The following is a 22,586-nucleotide window of genomic DNA, read 5'->3' as shown; positions in this document are numbered from 1 at the left end:
AAGCGCCTCCGATGTGTTTTAGCACCTTTCTTGTTTTTATTTGAGTTGATGTTATTATAGTACTTATCAATGGTAAAATGAAACTATGAAACATTTTGACCTGATAAATACCTTTCTGTTTGCAATGTTCCCGGAGAAATTATTAACACTTCAAGTTCAACCGTGTAACCTGCATCTTGTTATAGTATTTTGTCTGGACAAGGAGGTTGTAGAGTGTATGGTTTGGCTATGACCTCTTTCCTCACAATGCTGGCAGGTTGATGCCATTGCATGAATAAACAAAGCTCCGAGAATAGAAACAAATAATACTTTAATTGGAGAACCATTGTTCAAAAGACTCTGATTGTCTGATCGTCCAGAACAGATGACGCCTCAAAAGCAGGTCTTGGTTGTTTTCTTGATTAGCTTAAACCGTTGTATGTTTAACATTTAACACTTTTAATCAAATTCACAGTAATCTATTTACGCTCTTAATCTCCAGAGTCTAGACTTTGAACGTGCGAATGATGCAAAAATACTTTGCATCTTACACCCCCACACTTTCTACACCATTGGTTTCGTCCACGCCGCGTCATAAGTCAACGTCCTGTTCCGTTGAGGGAGGGTTTTTGTTGTTCAACTTGTGGAAAATCTGTTCCCGTTTGTGCAGATCCTAGCGTGCTACAACGCACAACGGGAAACTCCCAAGTCTTCGTTGTTCCTTCCACCCGTTCTGGACGCTTTCTGAGGAAAATACTCGAGTTCTACGAGCGAACAGACGACAAGGAAGCGTTGGTGTCAGACGACTACTGCTGACGTCTGTGAGTTCGAGTGTGGGGTGGGCGATCATCAGCAAGAAAGACGTGCTGAAAAACGTTACATCACCTCAGTTGGTTATCAAAACAGGACAACAGAGCGATCGTACATTGATAGTTATGCGTGTGATGGCAAGCTTTGCCTGCAGTGACAGCGATATAGGTGAGTGTAACGTGTGTTTTACAGTGTTCTGTTGTCCAGTTTTCAATCGATGGCCGCCATGTGTGATGGTGGTGGCGTCAGCTGGTCATCATAAAAATAATTCAGAAATTCAGATCTGTGTCCAAATATGTGTAGTGCCGTGGCTATAGACCTTATGTTTCTCTTTTACGAGAAGAGAGAGCTATGTGCGTGTGAAATGAAAGACTAAATGGTATCCTTACTGTATGTAAGGTATGCATTATGATTTGGGGGAGGGGGGCGTAAAAAAGGGTCATACTCGACTCATACTCATAGACATAGACATAGAGCTACAAGTAGTACACGCATGGAGGTTCAATCATGGTACAAAGTACATGTATCAGAGGTTCATAGGACATACTAGAAAGCCATAAAGAGTGCTTTTATGTGCAGGAACAAAGCAGGTAGTACTGCAACATGTAGACAATATTTTATTTGCAGACAAGCACTGTACAGTCTGTGTCAGTGTGTTTTCTTTGAACCCGCCTCATAAGATTAATGTTCAGTGATCATGTGCATACATGAGCCGAGTATATGTAATTGTAAGGACAAGTTGCATAAGACCAGACTGGGGTGAACGACTACTCTTATCAATAACCTTTAGCGCTCTGAAATACTATCAAATAGCCATTTCGCTACCAGTTCGTAATCAAGTAGTTTTCAGTATGATACAGATAAGGCCATGTAAACAAGGTAATTTTATGGATGATTTCCCCTGCAGACCCAAAGTACTACCTGTAGATATTAAATATAGACATGTAGGATTAAAGTGTAAATCGACCTGCTTTGACATACGTCAAAAACATATGTATGCCAAATTCATTTGATGCAATTGCTTGCATGGGGTTCTGCGCTTCAAAATTTCTCGATTTTATTTATGATATTTTTAATCTGCATAGCACACACGGCCACATTCATTGTATGTAGATAAGTTAATGACTTAATTTGTTCTGGTGTTGTCTGTGTTGGAACTCCCAGTCCATTCTCTTATCTCCTTAACCTAAATTCTCTGCATGCCTTTCCTACTTCATAGATGGTTTTAATTGGAAAGCCTTCAGGTCATCAGACTTTTACTGGACATAGCATGTAGTACTAGACAGGTTGATTTCTTCAAAAGGAAACAAAGGCCCTAGGCTAAATTATTTGTAGTTTAGCATGCTCGAAATCATATTATGCAAATTATGGATGATGTGGTATCATTATCTGACAGAGACCACAGAAATATAATAAGCATATCAGCATCTAGCATATCAGCATCTATAAGCAGCCTTTCAAGTTTGGGGAAGTTCAAACCTAAACCAGTTCCAACTGGCAAACTTACTGGATGCACGCATTATGATGGAAATCGTGGGTAAACACATAATTTGATAGGGAGCATTTTATATGGCAGACGTCAGAGGTCAGTGACATTATCAATTCTTCGAATACCGTTGAGACCCATGTACGCACGTCTATCATGTTGTTATGTCTATGGTGAATATACTAGTATTGAAGTAAACTTGATTGCACAATGTACATTTGTAGGTGAACATGTATATCATCTACAGTTAAACTGTAAATGTAAGGTTATTCATGTGGACACAATGTTGCAGTTGGAGGGAAAATGACATGAGTGACTGAGCATAAACAAACATCACTGGCTCAGAAATAAATGCTTAGCCTTAATTACCATACTATTTTATGTTCTTCATACTATGCCTGAAGGGTGCACAGGAGGTTACATGAGAAGTTGTGGTTAAACGCTTCCTTGACATGTTGTTTATGGTGATAACCTCAAGTGTTCACCTACATCAGGTTGCCTAAGGCCCTACATGCATGGGAAACTTTAAATTCAAGTATGCTTTGCAAAGGCAGGTAGCTTGAACTTTGTACATTGGGTCGGCACTGATCATGATAGAAAACATGAAATAGATCTAGAAGAAATTTGGAAACTAGGAAGGTCTACTTGATCAGTATCAGCAGAGATTGTATTGTGTGGTAACACAGTTAGTTGACTGAGTCAGTTAGCCAAGGTTAAAACTTGATTTTTTACCTCCTTACTATTGCATATGTAGTATGGGAAAACAATTACTTCAACCTTCAAGTCAAGTTTGCAGCATTGCCCTATATATAGGTCTATGCAAGTCTCTGTCAATATCCACTCAGAACCAGTTCAAACTGGCTAGACGTCCTTCCTGCATATTAGATGAGGGGGAACTGGGGTGACCTATTTACATATGTATGCCAGCAAGCATGTCACATGGACTCCCACATGACACTGCGTCAGTGACGTTATATAATCGCTTGAATACCAGTATAGCTTACTATAATTTAAATGTTAGAATCCTCAGTTGTGAGTAAAAGATCTTTTAACTTGGTGTGTATCGTTTCACCCATGCCCGTGCTTTGATCCAGTAAAATAGAAGGTCAACAACCTTGTTTTTCTAACCTTTGCCCCCAAGAGGCTTGGTGGGGGTGTAGCGTTGGTGCTGTCTTCTGATTGGTTGTGACAGTTAATCTGTGTTTTGTCATTGGAGCCTGGCATTGGGGCCTAGAGGGTGTGTAGATTCTGGGAAGGCAGTACATGTAGCAACTTGGCAGGGCTGTTTACGTGTATACGGTTACACATTAACCCAGAACTACTGCAGTGGTAAGTGTTGGACGTTGTTTGTCGTACTTCTAGGTGAATGATTCACATTTGTTGTCTTGTATGAGCTTTCCCATTTGAAACTAAAACTGTTGACTGGTTCTCAATGTTTTGTTGACCATATGTTTGTTTCTGGGCCCTCTAGCTAGAGGCATGCACGTCACCAACATTTCTGGTGACCCTCAGATTAAGTCGTCAAACCAGTCTCTTTTTCTTTGTCCAAGTGTTTTCACATGAAATTCTAAAGAACAACTGTATTCTGCTTGATTTTTGTGATTTACAATCTAGAAAAGTAGAAATCTTTTTACTTTTTGTGTATCCGGTTGATTCTGGTAGCCCTTGGAAGTTAGAGCTTTTGTTTTGCAGTAAAGGGTGGGTCTACCGCCCATGCGAGTCAGTGGCCCACGTACGATTCAACTGCATTGCAGTGCAAATTATTGATCTGGGCAGCCTTTGTAACACTGTTGCATAAAAAGAAACTGTAAATCAAGACCTTTTGGCCGTTTGTTGACCCAAGTGACATTTACAACCTTAAACATGGTGAACTAGAGTAGTTAAGTTCACCTGTGCCCATGTTTTCATGTCTTTAAATCATGGCCCAGTGTAACATAAACCTGTTGTCATGTTATGTAGTTTGAAAATTTTTCCCTTGTAAACAAAAAAACTTGACTACATGTTTTGTTTGGTAAAAGTGAAAAACAGCACAAAGTTATGTTTGAACAGATACTAAATGAACATGCGCTTCTGGTGTTTACTTAGTTTATTCCGGCAGAAAAAAAATACATGTATAATAGATTATTGGATAAAAAGAAAGCAAAGGTGAAAACAACCTTGATCTATACCCTGATCTTGACCAAAGGTCTGTTGTAAAAATTGGGCTATGAACACAAAGCAGAAATGTGAAATCAAACAACAGTACTAGATGAGACATGCCAGTCTGCACGTAGGAGTCATGATGCAATAATTCAGCACATGGCAAGCCATGGAATGCACGTAATACTAATACACGTCATGTACAATGTATACATGCTTGAGACCAGGTAGAATGATCTAAATTAGAAACAGTTTCTTGTCTTTGAATTCTGATTCCTTAAAATTCATCTGAACCAGGAAAAACACAAAAACTTTTAGTTTTACTGTCGGTGAAACTTGTTATAATGTTAGCATGTGCTAAAATGAAGCGCATCAAATCAGTTTTCCACCACAAATTACAAGAATTTCACGCCCACCAAATTGAACCCATTTACCAAGCAACAGTGTTACCTAATTCAGAAAGGTTTTTGTTCTCGAGGTTTTACAGGTTTTACATATTACACGTTTGAGTTTGAGAACTAACTGGGATCTTTTGCCTTCCACCCAAGGAATCCAGAGAAGAGTGTTCGAATTTCTTACTGAGTATGGAGTTGTACTATGAGTACATCAGAAACTGTGTTGGAAATAGTACGGATGTGGAAATGCCTTGTAGCTGCGAGGAGTGCTATAGAAACTCCCGGAACATTTGCTCCTGCATGGACTGTTTGACGAAGTCCAGAAAGAACTTGTGTCGGCAGTCACCTTGTGAAAATCATGATTTCATTGGGAACATTGAGTATTTCCCTCCACATGAGGACTATTACAACAGAGGTGAGATATATAAACACACACACACTTGCCTGGTATGATAGCTACATGTATACCGCTAGTTAGGTCTTACTTGAGTCTTAGTCTTATCTTTCTGAAGTGTATCAACTTCTTACTACAGTCAAAACTGCACAAGAAAACCACTCAGGGATCCGCTAAGAGGATAATTAAGCCAGTGTCAATGGGGAAAATTATCTACTACTATGTAAGAAACCACCAAAAGTGGCAACATTGGCCAGGTAGACCCTACATACCAGATTGTACAATGTAGAAGTGGTAACAGGTTTGACTGTATTGTGCATTTTTATAGAGTGTACATCGTGTACATGTGTGAAATCTTCGGACACGAAGCCAAGCCAAGAAAAAGAAGAAACATTGTGTACTAGTTAGCTAGTACTAGTACATGTGTGGTAATAACAGTACTTAAATGTATAAGGGTCTCATGGGGTTAGACTTGGTAGCTGTTAGACCATGGAAACTTTGCCAAGGAAGCATAGTTTCCCCCATCTTTGCCCCCACTTGTCATGTTGCTACAGGATTTACAGGCTTATTAGCATACCTTTAGAAAGAAGCTGCCAGTAGACTGTCCCTGTCTCTGGAATGTTAAGATATCCAATAGAGAGCTCTTTGATCCAGGGTGATAAAAATTCAGCCATGCCAAATGAGAACAATACAATAACAGATACAGGGGAAAACTGCTCTGACAGGTAACTTGAAAAATAACTTAATAGTTAGTGAGTATATAAAATGAAGATAACCTTTGAGATGCTAGGCTCAAGCCTGGGTGAGCAAAAACATAATTGTCTGTGTTACAAAAAATACAGTTGGGTATACATGTAGTACGTCATTTACTTATTATACGTGTACATGCCTGATTTTACAGCCACAAGTTTTAACCAATACAGACACTGATCTTGAATAAGATTTCGCTGTCTATTTTGTGCATGACTAACTACATGTACACTTCATGTATGTAATGTTGAGTATGCGTTCATCTACTCTATGAGTATGACAGAGCCTTCAACTACAAATAGTGTTAGACATTTCCATTGAAATGGATTGGCCAAAACTAACAGATCTAGTAATAGCTGGTAATGATTGTAATGTGCAAAAACTATGTAGGTACTGTATGACGTGGTGGTCTGCATTAGAAGTTGGCCCTAGGTCACAGATGGCCTTTTGCATGTGTAATGATGACGTACATGTACTACATTTAGTACTACTATAGTGGTAGTAGGTTAGAAGCAAATTCAGGTCTGACTCTGAGACTTCAAGGTTGTCCAACTTGCAACATACTTAGTAACTACACAGTACTCTTTGCAACTGGTAGTGTGCCAGGGAATCACATCAGGAACACATAATGATACAATAGTCGTATGATGGTTGGATTGGAAAAAAGTACAGTATATTCACTGTGTATGCTTACATGTACATTTGTCACTAATAGTGTGTATAGTTTCCCAGTAAGTTGGAGTTAGATATTTGATTTAAATTAACACATGTCTGATACTATGTTAGATATTAAATCAGATTTTTTAGGTATGTACATATAGTGTTACAGGGCTCGAAATACTTTTTTCAGCCAGGTGGCGCATGTTGCCACCTGAGTCAAAAGCCAGGTGGCGCCATCAGTATTCAAGTGGCAACACTTCCAAGTTATCATTTTCTTCAAATCTGCTACTTATATCTATTACGTTTTCTTCTAGTTAACTACTTAAGTTTTATGTTATAAAATAAAGTAATGTAAAGAACATAAAAGCTCTCAAACAACAATGTTTTAATAAAGAATGCCACCTTTACATCACTTCATCACAGGGCTGCCGCCGTGGGAATGCCACGCCTCTACATGGCGGCACACTTATGCGGGTGGTGTTACGTGCGCCATGTTCTTCGTTTGCGCAAGGATAATGTTACTCTCATCTGCCAAATAAACATACCCCCCGGAATAAACATACCCCCCGGACAAATCTTCAAAATCTAATAAAAAATGGTATTAGCTCCCTTGATTTAAAAAAATTAAGGGCATAGGTTCCCCGGATGACCCCTAACCGGGGGCCGAACGGTGCTTCCACAAGTTCAACAAGTGAAAAATACATGATACAAATTGTACATGTACTTATTACCTGGAACTTGGAGCAAGTATTCCTAAGGTGTTACGGACATAATTAATATATACCAAACTTTTTAACCCAATCATATTTCCCAAACAAAATCACATATTGACACAGCTGAACAAATAAAAATGTGATTATGTCTATAAACTCATACTAAAAAAAATTTAGAGACACTCAATAAAGAAAGTAAGAAAGAAAGAAAGCATGCTCTTAATATCTGATTCTCCCAATTGTAAAAGCCCCCACAGCATCCAACCGCACATTCATAGAAACAACATTATATTCTGACACTAGAAACCAATAAATTCGGAAAATTTCACGGTAATGTTTACAAATCAACCTTTTAAAAATACGAGTGAATTTTTATTCTGTCGTTGCCGAAAAAAAAATTTTCATGCGTGTAATACTAGTACATGTATCTTGGACGCTTGGATGCTATCTTCACCTTTGACCACATTGTTGGAAGCAGCGTCGGCCATTTTCATTCTGTCTTTCGAGCTGTTTTTTCCGACAAATTTCAACCGTTTTAACATTTTACGGCCTCAGAAACTCATATAACGACGAAAACAAGTTGTAGTTGTTATTTTCATGCGTAAAATTTCTTCTGGGGATGGATTATTTTTCCGCCGAGCCGCCGAAAACTTAGCGTCGCATGCGGTCGGTCGGGCGGCCGGCAGGATTTTGTATCGGCGCGCTTTGCATGTAAACAAGGACAGTCGGAGTTGTTTACATGAAAATTGTGTTGTGAAACGCCAGCGAGGTGTCTGATTTTCTACCAATGAGAACGTTTTCTTTGTGGCGTCATGGCGAGATCGACAATTCATCGACAATTCACAAGATTGTGCCGACAATGGGGCCCGATCCATGCGATTAGCGGCTCGATCCACGCAAATTATAGGTGGCGCGCTGCGCCACCTGAGTTTAGGAATAAGTGGCGCCAAGCAAAATCAGGTGGCGCCGCGCCAGTGCGCCACCGGGTATTTCGAGCCCTGTGTTACTACCAGTAGATCTGTAATGTCTAGGTTCACTTTCTACTCGATTCTCAACACAGCTGTAAATGTAAGAACAGATAGAGATTTTAGTCATAATGCATGGTTTATTTAACTTTATCTACTTGTACTTGCAGAATAAAAAATACAAATTTTTCATAGCTAATAGTATTAGTACTATTAGGATATCAAAACACAACAGTCTTGTGTCTTTCCTCCCACAGCGGATGCAGAAATTCTCTACCAGTTAAAACCAGGCGGAAACCCAAACGACCAGAAGGCCGGCGCGGAGACATGGTGCGCCGCGTTCGCCCCCGATAACTCGTACTTCGCCTGGTCGTGTGGTCACAGGCTGGTGAGACTGGTCCCGTGGAAACACAAGATAAACAACAACGAGATGTAAGTAATCAGTAATGTACAAACATGTAATGTTTCTAAAGTATCTAGGTTATCGGTAACTTTGCTTTCTGACCAAAAGTCCATAGTTCGCTAACTAACTTGTGTGCCATCATATTTATCGAGTATGGGAATACTCAAAAGGGAGGGAGTACTATAGTATGAAAGCTTGGTTAAAAAAAACTACTGACAATTCAGGGCTTGAAAATCGTACATTTCAGGGCTCAAAATCCTGGGTTTATGTGCAACTTGGTGCACACAAAATTAGAGCTGTGCACCCACTTACTTTCAGTTAGCACCTACAGGGTAGCCTTCAACCTTGACTTTATACATATCAATCAATCATCTTTCAAAATCACCAACATGCAGCAAAAACAATTAGGACATGTAGAGATACAAACCCACAACACAGTTACCAGAAACAACTCTTATTTACCCAGAAGTAATATTTAGCATACATGTATGTTTTTATCTGGCACAATACCAAACATACTCTTAAGCCGTTTGGAACTTAACTTTGTTTGTTTGTTTCTTTCCACGTGTAGTGAAGATGAAGAGGGAAGACAAGGAGAGCCCATGTTACCCACTCCTAAGGAGAAGGTGATAGACTGTGGGGAGTATGTGTGGGCCGTAGCCTTCGGGTCCTCAGTCTCTTCCAAATGTCACCGCACAGTCAACATCAGCTTCCATCGCTTCAACTTTGGCAAGGACCTCATCCTGGCGACGGGGCTACAGAGCGGACGGATCAAGACATGGGACGTTTCCAGCGGTAAGAAAACTCTGTACATGTATCTGATTTCCTTCCTCAACCTAACCCCTGCTATACATTACATGTAGGTTTGTCTGTGTCTGCTACTTCAGGATGTGGCAATACAGTTAATATTTTGAGTGGCTGAGCTGTGGGGTTATATTATGTATAGCTGTTTGTCCAGACAGTAGGTTGACAGTAGGTGGGTGGGGGAAGATTGACAGGCAGGATGATATGAGTTCAAACTAAGGTTTCAAATGTGGCTGGGTAGCCACTAGGAATTATTGGTTGACCTGGGTGAATTTAGGAAGCCAGGGATATATTGCATGTCATGAATTATGCATTAGCTGCCAACAGGAATACTATCTACTAACCAGGGCTCGTCTGGTAAATGTAGGGCGTTACACTCAAACGAGGGATACAAGTACATTGTGTACTGTAAATTGTATCAACATCAGTACAATAGAAAGCTGATGAACGCATGATCATTTGAATGTACAGGTTAGTTGTCTATCGGGTCCATCCACTCATAATTATGTGCCTGTTGAGAGTACCAAATTGTACATTATAATTTATATACATAAGAATTCTGTCAATCATACCCGGTAGTGTCAATTCAGTTTATTTCAGGTCTCTTCAACTTTTAAAGAGCACAGCAGAGAAAAGGCCTGACACAGTTGAAATACACAATGGAAGAAGCACAGAATGATGCCCATCCAATCAGACACAGAAACACCCTTAACAGTACCCCTGGCCTGGTTTAACTGCTTTTAAAAGGCTCAAGGCTACTACCGGTATTTGCTTGTCCTACCCCCTACACTACAGGACAGTTGAGACAAACTAAAATGGTTGAATATGCAGATTCCCTGCAGACTGTAGTATTGATTGAAATTAAGAGTGTTCTGTCTTTAAACACTCACTTAGTCCCCTTTCTTATGTTGTCAGTCGAAGTAGCTAAGGGAATTATAAAGGGCATTACTCATCCCTAATTTGCATAGCTGTCCCTCAATCTGGAACAAGTGTAGGTCAAACACCCCAAAATAGGTCACAGGTACTGGTGTTAGGTTACATCTGTGCCACTTGAACAAGACTTGCCATATACTGAAGATGTAGATGTTTAGAAAATGTACTTAGTTACTGTAAATTGTGAAACTTTCACGGTGGTTGTATTTTCTCGGTGACCTCAAATTCATGGGGCCACAACTATGTCTTTTGTGACTGTCTATGTCTTGTATGACTATACTCTACAGAAATGTTTCAACTGTGGATTTTTAAGGCCCTTCCTTCCTACTCAGGCTACTGCAAAATAATAAAACAGCTGCAAATGTTTCCAAATTTACAGTATACAATGTAACAGCAGAGGATGACACCTACATAATATAATCTCATCCAGATGGTATTCTGTAGTGGATGAAGGACATCTACACTTCTTCTGATTGACCAGAATTTCTGAGTACCTGCTAGTACATTTTCTTGTAAAAAATTGTTGGGTTGTTTGTTGTCTTTGGCAAGGCAAAAGGCTAAACCTAAAGTCCTCCACCACTGGTAGAATATAAATCATATGACAAATGCTTGGTATCTATTTTAATCTCGTCCTTGATGTCATTTTATGGCGGTGACGTACATGTTGGCCTGTTGTTTACCTATCAATTTACACTGTTGCACACGTTTATGCAATATGATTTCCTTTCAAACTTTCAAGTCATGTTTTTAGTGCAATGAAATTTCCAGGGCTAGAGCCTCTGAATTGATACTATATTACAATGTGTATATCTGTTTCTCTGGTATTAATGCCAAGTTTGTGACTTTTAAGGCAAGTGTTGAGCTTGACAAATGTATATATTACAAGTACAAGTGTCCTCAAGATAGGTCAACTTTGCAGCATACATACAGGACATTTTGTACATGTTTGTAGGCAAGCTATGTGTGTAATTTAGGTCGTTATGCAGACAGTACACATCAAAACAGCAATTATCTTCCAAGGGCAGACATAGTAATATTTCAGGTTTAACCAGAGATCATCAGTGATGTGTGCATGTAACACTGCAATCAATCATGCAGAACTTCCACATTGTTGACTGTTAATCAGTGTTATCATGAAGAATGGTACTGTTGAAGAGTCAGTAACAATATTACCAGTAGCTCCAGGGCCAGAATTCTCACCATGTATGCTTTGGTAGTTGAGCCCTGGTAAACTATGTTTATACACATCCCCTTTCCACTGCAACCATTGAGTGACCAAAGATTTGACAAAGGACTCAACAAACTCAACTGTCTAGAATACAATGGCAACGCTAACGATATTAACAGCTAACAGTCAGCAAAAACAAACCATTCCTCCATTTTGCAACTGTCGCTATCACCAGTTGCCAGTAATTTCAAATTTAAAGGAAAAAAAAACAACACATTGCAGATTAGATAAACAGATAAAGAACAAAGGTTTGACAGATCGCTTAAGGAATTGGATAGTTAAAAATTAGATATTTACGTATTGTGTGTTTTGATGTCTTTTAAATCGTACTACATTTGTACATATTACTACATTCCAATTAAAAGCAAGGGTCACACAAATCCAATGTTGGTCTCTCAGCAGTTAATGTCCAGTGGAAAGGGGCCTAGTGTAAGACTGGTATTGACCTGAGATTTCCAGTTCCTGATGCCTGTTCTTGCCCCCCTCCTATGTTGCAGGTGGCATCCTGTTATACCTTATAGATCACAAAGAGGTGATCAGAGACCTGCAGTTTGCTCCAGATGGCAGCATGTTCCTGGCATCCGCATCACGAGACAAAACCCTCAAGGTACCGGCAGACTTCGCACCCAGGGTGTTCCTTACCTCGGCACGTGGTTGTTCCATCTTCCAGGACCGGCCAGAATCTAAAAATTTACTCCTCTTTTTTCTTTTTTCGCAAGTTGCAGTTTCAAACAATTCAGTGCAGCTTTGCTGGAATGGTATAGGTTGGTATAGGTGGTTTTTGGCAGGTCACTGGACAACTTTTCTGATGTACATGTCTCAACTCTTCAACCCAAACCAAATGGCTCTTTGTGTTAAGACTGTGCAGTATGACAGAGGACAGCTTTCATGATAGCCCTATCTGTCAATAGCTAATAATCGTTTTATCATTTAAATCAATTCCTTGGCCCAACTCTTTCCCAAAATTGACAGATTTTTTAATGACGTCATAGGACAAGGCATTTGACCCACCATGCAAATATATCATAAGAATCCATTGAAAACTTTAAGTATATTTCTGAATTCTAATAAATTATTTTCCTGATAATGGGTTGTGGTTGAAGTACATGTACATCAATGGAGTTACATAACAGGTACAAAACAGATTGATAATGTGGAATTGAGGTAGCAACTACATTTACTGATTTAAAAAATTGCCAATGTGCAGACAAGGTCATGATTACTGACAGGAAATGCTGACTGGCGGTTGTTGTTACTATGGTGATTTGTGACAAAACAACATGGCTCAAAATACCACCTTTGATAATACTTACGTTACACTCATGCAATTTGGCAGGCTTAACCTTCAGGCTGCTAAGGTAGCCATTTGGACCAAATTTGTACTGGTTATGGAGTTAGGCAGCAGGGAGAAGGTAAAAGAATACAGGATTGAAAATGAGTATTTTGAGCCCTGCATTGTCAATAGTGAATATCCTGTTGATTGTATAGAGAGGAGCATCTTTTTGTGGGCAAACAAAGCACCTAATCTCAGGAGGATGCATGTGGACAGTTATTGATTTTGCAGCATATTACATGTTTGCATCAGGCTTGAAACATGAATACAATAACAACTGTTTTGTATGCTGTAACTTGTTAATGTCATTTCCCTTCATGTTTTCAGACAAGGAAGTTTTATCCAATGCACTATATATCGTTGTTGTTGTTGTTGTTGGTATGATGTCATAACAAAGGTGTGTTTTCAGGTGTGGGATCTGAACGATGATGGAAACATGAAGAAGACACTGAAGGGTCACAACGGCTGGGTGTACAGCTGCTCCTGGTCACCAGACGCCAAGATCCTCGCTTCCGTCGGGCAGAATAAAACAGTAGGTCCTCCCACCATGCTGTTCTTCACAAATATCAAGAAGTCGAAGATCTCATAGAGTTTTTTAATTTCTTGTTTTATTCATTATTGTGATTTTTTCACTGATTTTTTCATGCATTTTCCCTTTGACCCAAATAAGGCAACAGGCATGCATATATGGCAGAAAGCTGAAGACAGGGAATGAGATAACCTTTTTTGGGACCTTTGACCTAACTTCCTGTCCATGTCCCCAACATACCTACATACATAGTACATACATACATGATCATTTTGGTTTATCAGTATGGCCAGTATATTTTCTACATGTAGGTACAACTGTTGAACTTTGCAACTGTGTTTTTTAGGTGATCCTTTGGGACATGTCGGACTATTCCATGATGAGGAAACTGACAGGACATCAGAACGATGTGGTGGCCTGCGACTTTTCTCCTGATGGGGCTCTACTGGCGACGGGATCCTATGACACGAGAGTTATCTTGTGGGACCCTTACACCGGCCAGAAAATCAGAACATTTGGGTGAGTACACCATTATATACTGTGTGGTTCTCATGTGTTGTGTGTATATTCAGCTGCAGTGCAAGATTTTTCATAAAAGTCTACTTGAAGTTACAGTCAAACTAGCCCAATAAGACCATTTAGGGACCAATGAAATGTGGACAGACAGTCACTATAGACAGAATTTTTACCGGTAATGTTTGTGTCTGTGGGAAAAATTATCTTAGAGACCACCCAAAAATGGTCACATTGGCCAGGTGAATCTTATGTAGAGGTGTTTATTGGTACACTTTTGACTGTACTACAATACATTAGTGGAATTTATAGAGATCTTAATTTGCACATTTAATATTTTGTAGTATAATAGTTTTTTGTTTTTTTGCAGTTAAAGTGTATGACCAATATGTTCACATCATTCTCTGTATTTCCATGTTACTGTAATTTCATTACCAGTTAAATGTGTCATTGATCATACATTCATGCAAACACATGTAAATATTTGATGATAATGTCAACAGGCATATGTACCCTCCTCCCTCATTTCTCATGATGGGCGGAGCCAATGACTACTGGTTGCGAGCACTGAGCTTTTCCCATGACGGGTGCCATGTGGGCACTCTGTGTGACGACAAGTAAGCCGACCTTCCTGTGACCTTCATGATTGTGCATGTGTGTTGTAAAGTCTGCAGCTCCTTTCTGGTCCTCCTGAACTTCCTGGAAATATTTTTTGGTTTCCGTGAAGGGGATTGTATGATGTTATTTAATCAGGTATTACACCACTTTCTGAATTCCTCCACATACTACCCAAGTACTCGCACTTGGCACATGCTGCATCATCTTCAGGCTTGACCTCCCTATCAATCAACTGTCCAAATCACCTCCCACCCTCTATGCAAACGTCACTATGTACTTGGACAAACAGACATACAAATCTAAAACTCAGCCACCCAAAACAATACTTTCGTATGTTAGCCCTACTCTTACCGGTAGTAGACAAAAGTCGTAACCGAAAAAAGGCGTGGAATATGAAACGCCCCCAGAGGACCACAGAAGGAACTGCAGACTTGTAGCATAAGGATTGTTGCAGGTGTCTGAGAAAGTCACGGTTGGTGTTTTTCCAGGCACCTCTTCCCTCCCCCTTCATGCATTTTCTCTGGTGGCTCTAACGACTTCTGGGTGCGGCACCTCTCCTTCTCGCATGACGGCTGCCATATTGCCACTCTGTGCGACGACAAGTAAGAGTACACAGAGCTGCACTCTTGTGCTTCACTTTGGTCGCTGTGTTCAAATTTTCTCTCACAAACACGTTCTGCTTTTAGTTCTTTGATGAAATATCAGCGTTTCCTCTGCCAGTGGCATCATTTGTTTTTGGCCCACTCTCTAAAAAAATACTAGCCTGGGTACCATCCTGGTTAGTTTATGTCCGCTCACACAGTCACTATAAACTGTGGGAGCGGATGTAAACTAACCAGGATGGTACCCAGGCTTAAAAAAACACAGGCAACCAAATATGACTTTATACTAAATTATAGTCTCTTGTCTTGCCAGAAAAGGGACTAAGAAGACATTTAGCAAAGAGATCATCATCTAGTCCAAATTATATTCAAGGAACATATTCTATAGAACGTAATTTTTGGGTTACCTTCCAAGTGATATCACTGCCATAAAAGAAAAAGATACAGGGAAAACACTGAATTTTGTTGTCTAAATTATACATATATTGTTGAAATGCTTAGAGCATGGCCACTTTTGTCTTTTCTTTACTCAAAAAGCTAGCCAGCTTCCTTCAGTTGAGCTCTCATATTGAAGTTGCACTTGAATGACTACATGTATGGTTTGGTTGTAGAATTTCATTGCATCATTCAAAGTTGTTCTTTGTTATGCTATTGTTTTTGCCATTGTTAATTTTGCTTACAAGATTACATAACTTTTTTTTGGTGACTGAAAATCCTTTTCTTTTTGGGTACTTAAACTTAGCAGTTGACAATAAATGAATTTTAGAAAAACATAAGGATTCATACATGTATGTTAACTAAAAAAACTGTTTACATGCACATACCCCTGTTATCTATGTATCAAGGACCATGTCCTACTTGAATGTATAAAAAGGAGAGAAAATAGGTCAAATGTTCTGCTATCGTATATTTAGGACATAGGGATTCCTAAGGATCACAAGCTAAGTTTGTTTGTTATTTCCTTTGTAACTTCAGGTATGTGAGATTCTGGTCTATCTACAATGAGGAGGTCCCTGTGAAGAAGGCCCAGTTAGTGAATGCCTTATGTTGTAACTACTCGCCTGATGGCTGCTGCTTGGCTACAGGGTAAGGATCTCTAAATGCACTGTAATGCATTTACTTTCACGGTGGTTTTATTTTGCAGTGGGAGAGAAAACTAGTATTTGCAGTGTTTAATACCCACAGTTCTATTGTGTAGCACATTGGAAATTCACATTTGCGGTGTCATGAATTCATGGGAAAAAAAGCCACTGCAAAAACTGCAAACATGAAACTACAGCAAAAGATTTACAGTACTTCTTTTGGTTTCAGAATTTTGTGGAAAAAGAGGATTCTAAAAGAACATAACTTCTTACATTGCAAATATGTTTGTTTTTGCTCACAAATTGGAGGTGTTGACAGAAAATTTATGTTTACTCATTATATACAATCCAATGACTTAAATCTGGGTGATTGTAGCTTAAATACTCAATACTTACATAAACATTTATGTCAAAAGTTTATGTCCTCCACTGGTTAACCGGTAGAGAATCTACAGTAGTATGACCAAATTCTGCTTTTTGTGCCTTTTACCATGATTAACCAATCCCTAATCTTCTATCCCTTTCCCCAGTACCCGTGACGGCAATGTTGTGTTCTACATGGCTCCCATGAGAGTACAGAAGCTGCAGCACCTGTGTCGCCTGTCTGTACGGCGGGTCCTGCCCTCCACCAGGGTCGATGCCTTGCCTATTCCACAGAAGCTCATGGGCTACCTCAAGTACGAGAACTAGACCCCAACAACTCTGGCTAACAACAAACACCACCTCTTCAGTAGACCCATACTTTCATATACATGTATATCTGTGGATTATTTCATCGGGTTGGTAAGACATTGTACAAGAAGCTTCTTTACTCAACCACCAGTAGGTTTTTACATCTGATGTTTCGGTGACTGTCTGTCACCTTCTTCAGAGCAACAATGTTACAGTATTAGGAGTGCCCTGAACAACAGACCGTCACCGAAATGTCAGATGCAAAAACCTACTGGTTGTTGTACAAAGAAACTTGTATACACTGTCGTATATACTTTGGGGACATCATCAAGGTCTGTCAGTTCCATAAAAAATCATTTGACACATTAGTTTCAAGGTAAAAAAAACTAATTTCTAAATTTTGGTGCCATCTCTGTGATGTGCTATTGTCAACAGTATCTTCATTTCTTGTCCTTTCGTGCTAAGAATGAAGTTGTCATTCCAATCAGATTGGGAAAAAAATTCAGCTGAACTCAAACTTTCGGTTATTTTATTTCAACTTAGAAAAGATGGACTCTGACTATATACAGTCATTACATTTGGCAATTTAACCTTCTCCTTGCTAAGTAATGTTGTGACTAATACAAATTTGGCATGGATGTGCCCTTTGCAGGAAGAAGGTTAAAACTATGCTCAAATACTCATTGAAATGGGCCTATATTATAGATTAAGGTGGAAGGCAAATGCTAACGTTTCGACAAGGTCTTGTACATAAAAAAATAGCTGTCACTAAGAGAAGTGCCAGATTGTACATTGCGTTGTTTTGTAATATATGATAATGGACTTGTGCAGGACATATTAATATTGATAACCTCAAAACTCTGGCTGTCTGGACAGGTACATGTACAAGGTGTTCTTAATTTCTTTTTGTTAAGTATTAAGATATACACTTTTTAATGGTGATACAATATCTGTTAAGGAACAGTTACTTGGTAGATGTTAAGAATATGTTACTAGTGCAAGGAACTTTGTACATAAGGTCTGTATGTTAATATAGGGTTAAAGCAAGTTTGGGAATTGGAGCTCAAATGGCCTTCCATGTGAGAAATGGGTTATCTTTAAAATTCATAACAAAAACGTATCTTCTGTTGCAAAACTGGTGAAGCAATCGTTAAAGCCATTGCTGCTGCCCTTGCCATGTAAAGGAGACTGCTTGCGTTTGTGGCCGGGGACATCTCAATATAAAAACATGGGGATGTCTCAAAAAAGCGTGGCCACTTGGCTTGTATGTAGCACCAATCAGCCATTGTACGGAAATGTGATCCAAAGCAGTTATAAACAACACAACTTAAATTAAAAGATTCAGGTATCATGACCAGTATATCTATAAATTGCAGTCAGCAAACTACAAAAAATGACTGTACAATCAGGGTAGCTTTGAATATGAGTTTTTTTTAAATCTAAGTTGTTACTTAATGTCTAGTTATTGTATTTAAGTTTTTCCTAACTAATAGTAGGTATTTCATTTTCTCTCTGTTCGTTACTAATTTTTTATATTCTCACTAGATTTATGAATTATGTAGAATAGACATAGGGGAAACAGGAATGAAAAACAAAAGAAACGAAATCTGCATGGCATAACTTTGCAATGTGCACCTAAACTGCAATGTTTATGACGTTAACTACACCTGTCTCTTAGATAACTGTAGAAAAACATCCAGACATCAAGTAGTGAAAAGAAAGAATTGTTTCAGAAGAGCTTGTATCCTGTTGCCTTACACAAAACTTGTACGGTTCTTGTTTCTTCATATTACATCCAACATCCATTGCTGCCATGTAAATACGCAAGTTTACAATAAGGAAGAAGGCAGTGGGATATCTGTACTGGTCATGTGAAGTCATCAAGCAATTCTGAAGTCTGTTTTTCCCCACATAGACCTAAACAGAGCATAGCCTGAGTACCATCTTCTACCTTCCAGTTGAACTCCCATGTGCAGAAGTGGTTACAAAAGTAGGAAAATACAATATAACAACTAAATACAATCTACAAGTCCTAAAGATTCTGCATGAAGATGAATGACAGGAAATATTAACTATGGCCTTTTCCTTGTCAACACTGAAGCAGCAAAGAATTAGATTTAAAAAAAAAAACATGTAAATAGATATATCAACTGAAGTGTCTCTTGCTACCTGTGCTTGATACATGAATACATGTACTATGCAGCTAGGGGGATGGATGCATGGTTTTGTACAATCGTATGCATGTATTTCTATCAAATATACATGTAGAAACTAATGTTCCAGCCTTCTGCTGTGCCTAGGCCTATTTTATCACCTCCGTACTGGTATTTAGGCCATCTTATCCATAAAGCCCCTGTCCCACATTCAAGTCCTTCCTAATCTCCAAGAAAATGTTTCGGTGGCCACAAAAGACAAGGCAAATAGATACAGTCTGGCTAATGGATACTGCCTGGCCAATTTGACACTGTCTTTTGCGGCCACCGAAACATCTGCTTGGAGATTAGACCTTCCTACGACTTTGCTCCTGGGTTTGGAGAATTAGAGCTCAGAGTTTGCTCCTTCGATCACATCCAAGAAGAAAACAACTTTCCTGACGTTTTGCTTAAGGCTTGCTATGACGGTGTGTCACAACATATTCAACTCTCAGGCAAATCACATTCCTTGAGAAATTGTACGCTTTTTTTTCTTCATATTCCTGAAATTCTACATGCACATTTGAATGTGGTAATCTTAAGTTACCAGGTGACACTACATTTACAAAATGAATCAAATCATACATACAATGTGCAACTGGAATGTTTACATATACTGACATATACTACGTATGTTGACATAAAGCAATACGCAATAGTATTAGGTGGTATCACATCGTTCATTGTTGGTCACTATTATTAATATTTTCTTGTGTAATGTACATGTATATATATTTTAGTACATTGTATGTACTTTCATGTTTCTTCATGTCAAGGAGGCTAAGGCTGTACATAGATGACACCATGACGTGAATTATTTTCTGGAAATTAATTTGCTCTATACTGAGGGGAGGTCAGAATGACATCTGTAGTAGTAGATTTTTGGGGGGACATTTTTATAGCTTGAATGTTGAAGCAAGCAATTTTCATAGAATGGAGAGATTCTACTAAGTCAGACAAAGTCAGTTTTATTATCTTTCCTTTAGGTCTTGTAATGTGACGAATTGTTGACACGTGTCTTCTCTGTTCTGTCTAGGAATCCTCTTGTACACATATACACTGTATTGTTTAGGAATCGTAACTTGAAGCCAGCTTTATGTTTGAAAAAAAATGCTATTTCAGTACTGGTTTTGTCAATGGTGGGCCAAGAAAGCATCCTTGTGGTAATGCAATGTTTAACCTTCCTCCTGTTCCCTTACCTTGTAGCCAAATGGCTACTTCAGTTGAAATTGCTTGTTATTCCACCAACCAGGCAACTTTCAGTGTCAGATTATATTGTTTACCAGCATTAGGTAATGCACATGCGTTTAGATAAATAAATGTATAGTTTAGGCTTATTATTGAACAGTCTCGAATAATTATGTACATAACAGATCATGGGGGGGGGGCACAATGTTACTGAGAAGACAACAATAGTCCTGTCTTACTACTGTCACTTTCATCCTTTCAGTTTTATCCTTTCACTTGTTGCTGGGAGCATCAGTGCCTATTGTCTGTTCAACCTATGTGAGTCAAAACACTTGTACCGAGGACATATTTCTCTTTGGTTATGTATCCACTTTGTTTATGGGTTATATACATGTATATTATGTTGTACGGCGTTGCTCTAGTATAGCTTGTCCAGAATCATTGGTGCTGCAAGTTATGCGACAATAAAGCCGAATAAAACAAACACTGTGTTGTGTTCTTTGTGTTTTTCTACCAGATTATTTAACTGCGTCTTCAAATACACCTGGGTAGTTTTTTTAATCGCTTCATCATTTAAATTCAGACAGCTTCAACCAAATCATCAATTTTAAAGTCAATATATAGACATATATGTAGAGGCTTACATCATAATAACAAGTTAAATATATATATATAGACATATATGTAGATGGCTTACATCATAATAACAAGTTATAACAATCAAGAAGAAACAACATACCACAAGGTGACACATTCCTTAGGCAATCATGCTGGCTGTACATGCACAGAAATATATAATGACGGATGTCAGGTATCCTAGCCTGGTATCTAGAATATCTGGGATTGGCGGGCTATCTTCGGGGCTGCAGGAGCTCTCCATTATCCATCAACCTTTGCTTTGTCCATTTTCCTTCCGGTAAGACGGCATGAGACACCTGACGGGTCCTCACATAGCGTTGCCCTGCCCGCGCGACCCTGCCCGAGTGGATAATTAGCAGGCATCCGGTAATCGGAAGAGCGTTTAGCGGCGACCGAAGAAGGGTGACCGAGCGCCCCCTAGCGATGTCCTTGGTGCTGAAATGGAGGTTTCTCACTACTAGTACTACAGCTACCCACGTGAGGTGGCCTGTCCGGGCTTGTCATGGCGTCCCCGCGCCGCTTCCAGTAGCGGGACAGTCGTAAGCTGCGACCGAAGTACGTACAGTGAGCGTGCGCCCCCTGGCGATGTCCTTGGTGCTGAAATGGAGGTTTCTTACATCTTGGGGCCTGTCGGAGCTTGGCAAGGCGTGTCCGCGTCGCTCTTAACATCGGGAGAACCGTCAGCGGCGATCGAAGTGAGGTGACCGCGCGCCCCCTGGCAATCTGTATCAGTATAGCCGCTTTCGTCCTTGGTGCTGAACTAGAGGTCTCTAACTACTACCATGCAAGGTCGAGGTCGTCTGGACGTGCGGAGAGCGTGTGCTAGGCCGCTTTGACGCAAGGGGAGGATAGGAGAGATGCCACGATGTTGTTTGACAATCTTGTAACCACTACTAAAGACATGGACCCACCATGATACAGGGTTGCTTTAAATAGACCTTACATTCACAATGTAAGCCATTTTAGCACATGCACGGGTCCGTTTTAGCACATGCACGTGTACATTTGTATACTTATTTTTAGTCTGACACGCAAATCACAAAACCCGTTATGAATACTTCATTACGCTATCATCACAACCATCATGTACATAACAACAGCATCCCGAAAGGTCTTTTTATAAACTGCAAAAGAGTTCAGTCACAGCAAAGGATACTAACATTTCCCTATAATTGATCTAAGCTGACACTAAGGGGGTAAATTTTACATTTTAAAACTAGCTAATTCACAACGAAGTGTAATTCACAGCCAATACAGATGTGAGTGGGTCTAACGTAGGGTCACAAGCTAGTTGGCGTTTGGGCCACAGTTCGCGAAGAGTCGTGCGACGTAACGACGAACCTCCGACAGACGAAACCCGTAGATAATGGGATTGATCGCCGAGTTTAAGATGACGAACACCACGGGGACGGCGCCGACGTCGTCGTCGGGCCAGGACAGTTTGACGAGCATCGGCAGCCACCCCACCAGGAACACGGCGGTGATGATGACCACTGTGACGGCGGATTTCCTGCTGGTACTGGACTCCGCGCCCACCGCGGCCTCCTGGTCAGGCCGAT

At 39.7% G+C, this 22,586-nt stretch overlaps 2 protein-coding genes across 5 annotated transcripts in view; one reads left to right on the top strand and one right to left on the bottom strand.

Annotated features, from left to right (window-relative positions):
• The first annotated feature begins 544 nt into the window (after positions 1–544).
• LOC109465710 (WD repeat and SOCS box-containing protein 1-like) lies at positions 545–19,124 on the top strand. Of its 4 annotated transcripts, none has more exons than XM_019763101.1 (10): positions 3,509–3,604; positions 4,963–5,224; positions 8,549–8,723; positions 9,266–9,489; positions 12,157–12,266; positions 13,402–13,524; positions 13,868–14,040; positions 15,141–15,254; positions 16,230–16,340; positions 16,867–19,124. In XM_019763101.1, the coding sequence occupies exons 2-10, from the start codon at positions 4,999–5,001 to the stop codon at positions 17,024–17,026; spliced, it is 1,416 nt and encodes a 471-aa protein (XP_019618660.1). In that variant the 5' UTR covers positions 3,509–3,604; positions 4,963–4,998; the 3' UTR covers positions 17,027–19,124. The 4 variants fall into 4 exon arrangements, with proteins under 4 accessions (XP_019618678.1, XP_019618660.1, XP_019618669.1 ...); XM_019763092.1 differs by lacking the exon at positions 15,141–15,254 and adding an exon at positions 14,538–14,651 and having other exon boundaries at positions 3,512–3,604; XM_019763119.1 differs by lacking the exons at positions 3,509–3,604; positions 4,963–5,224; positions 15,141–15,254 and adding exons at positions 545–957; positions 14,538–14,651.
• Positions 19,125–22,314: 3,190 nt separating this feature from the next.
• LOC109466051 (lysophosphatidic acid receptor 1-A-like) overlaps positions 22,315–22,586 on the bottom strand; it is a 1,477-nt gene continuing 1,205 nt past the window's right edge. Inside the window, exon 2 of the mRNA XM_019763656.1 lies at positions 22,315–22,572. Coding sequence (XP_019619215.1) covers positions 22,315–22,572 — 258 coding nt within the window. The remainder of the gene's footprint in view (positions 22,573–22,586) is intronic.

Source organism: Branchiostoma belcheri, unplaced genomic scaffold, assembly GCF_001625305.1.
Source record: "Branchiostoma belcheri isolate BF01 breed outbred unplaced genomic scaffold, Haploidv18h27 scaffold1, whole genome shotgun sequence".
In the NCBI taxonomy this organism is placed as follows: domain Eukaryota; kingdom Metazoa; phylum Chordata; class Leptocardii; order Amphioxiformes; family Branchiostomatidae; genus Branchiostoma; species Branchiostoma belcheri.
The sequence above is the reverse complement of the archived record's forward strand: the minus strand, read 5'-3'. Positions and strand labels throughout refer to the sequence as shown.

Bases quoted from the DNA above. Each gene is read 5' to 3' on its own strand.
- LOC109465710 (XM_019763101.1), top strand. From the start codon at position 4,999: ATGGAGTTGTACTATGAGTACATCAGAAACTGTGTTGGAAATAGTACG. The intron at 12,267-13,401 runs GTACCGGCAGAC...GTGTGTTTTCAG, and splicing joins CACGAGACAAAACCCTCAAG to GTGTGGGATCTGAACGATGA. The intron at 14,041-15,140 runs GTGAGTACACCA...GTGTTTTTCCAG, and splicing joins CAGAAAATCAGAACATTTGG to GCACCTCTTCCCTCCCCCTT.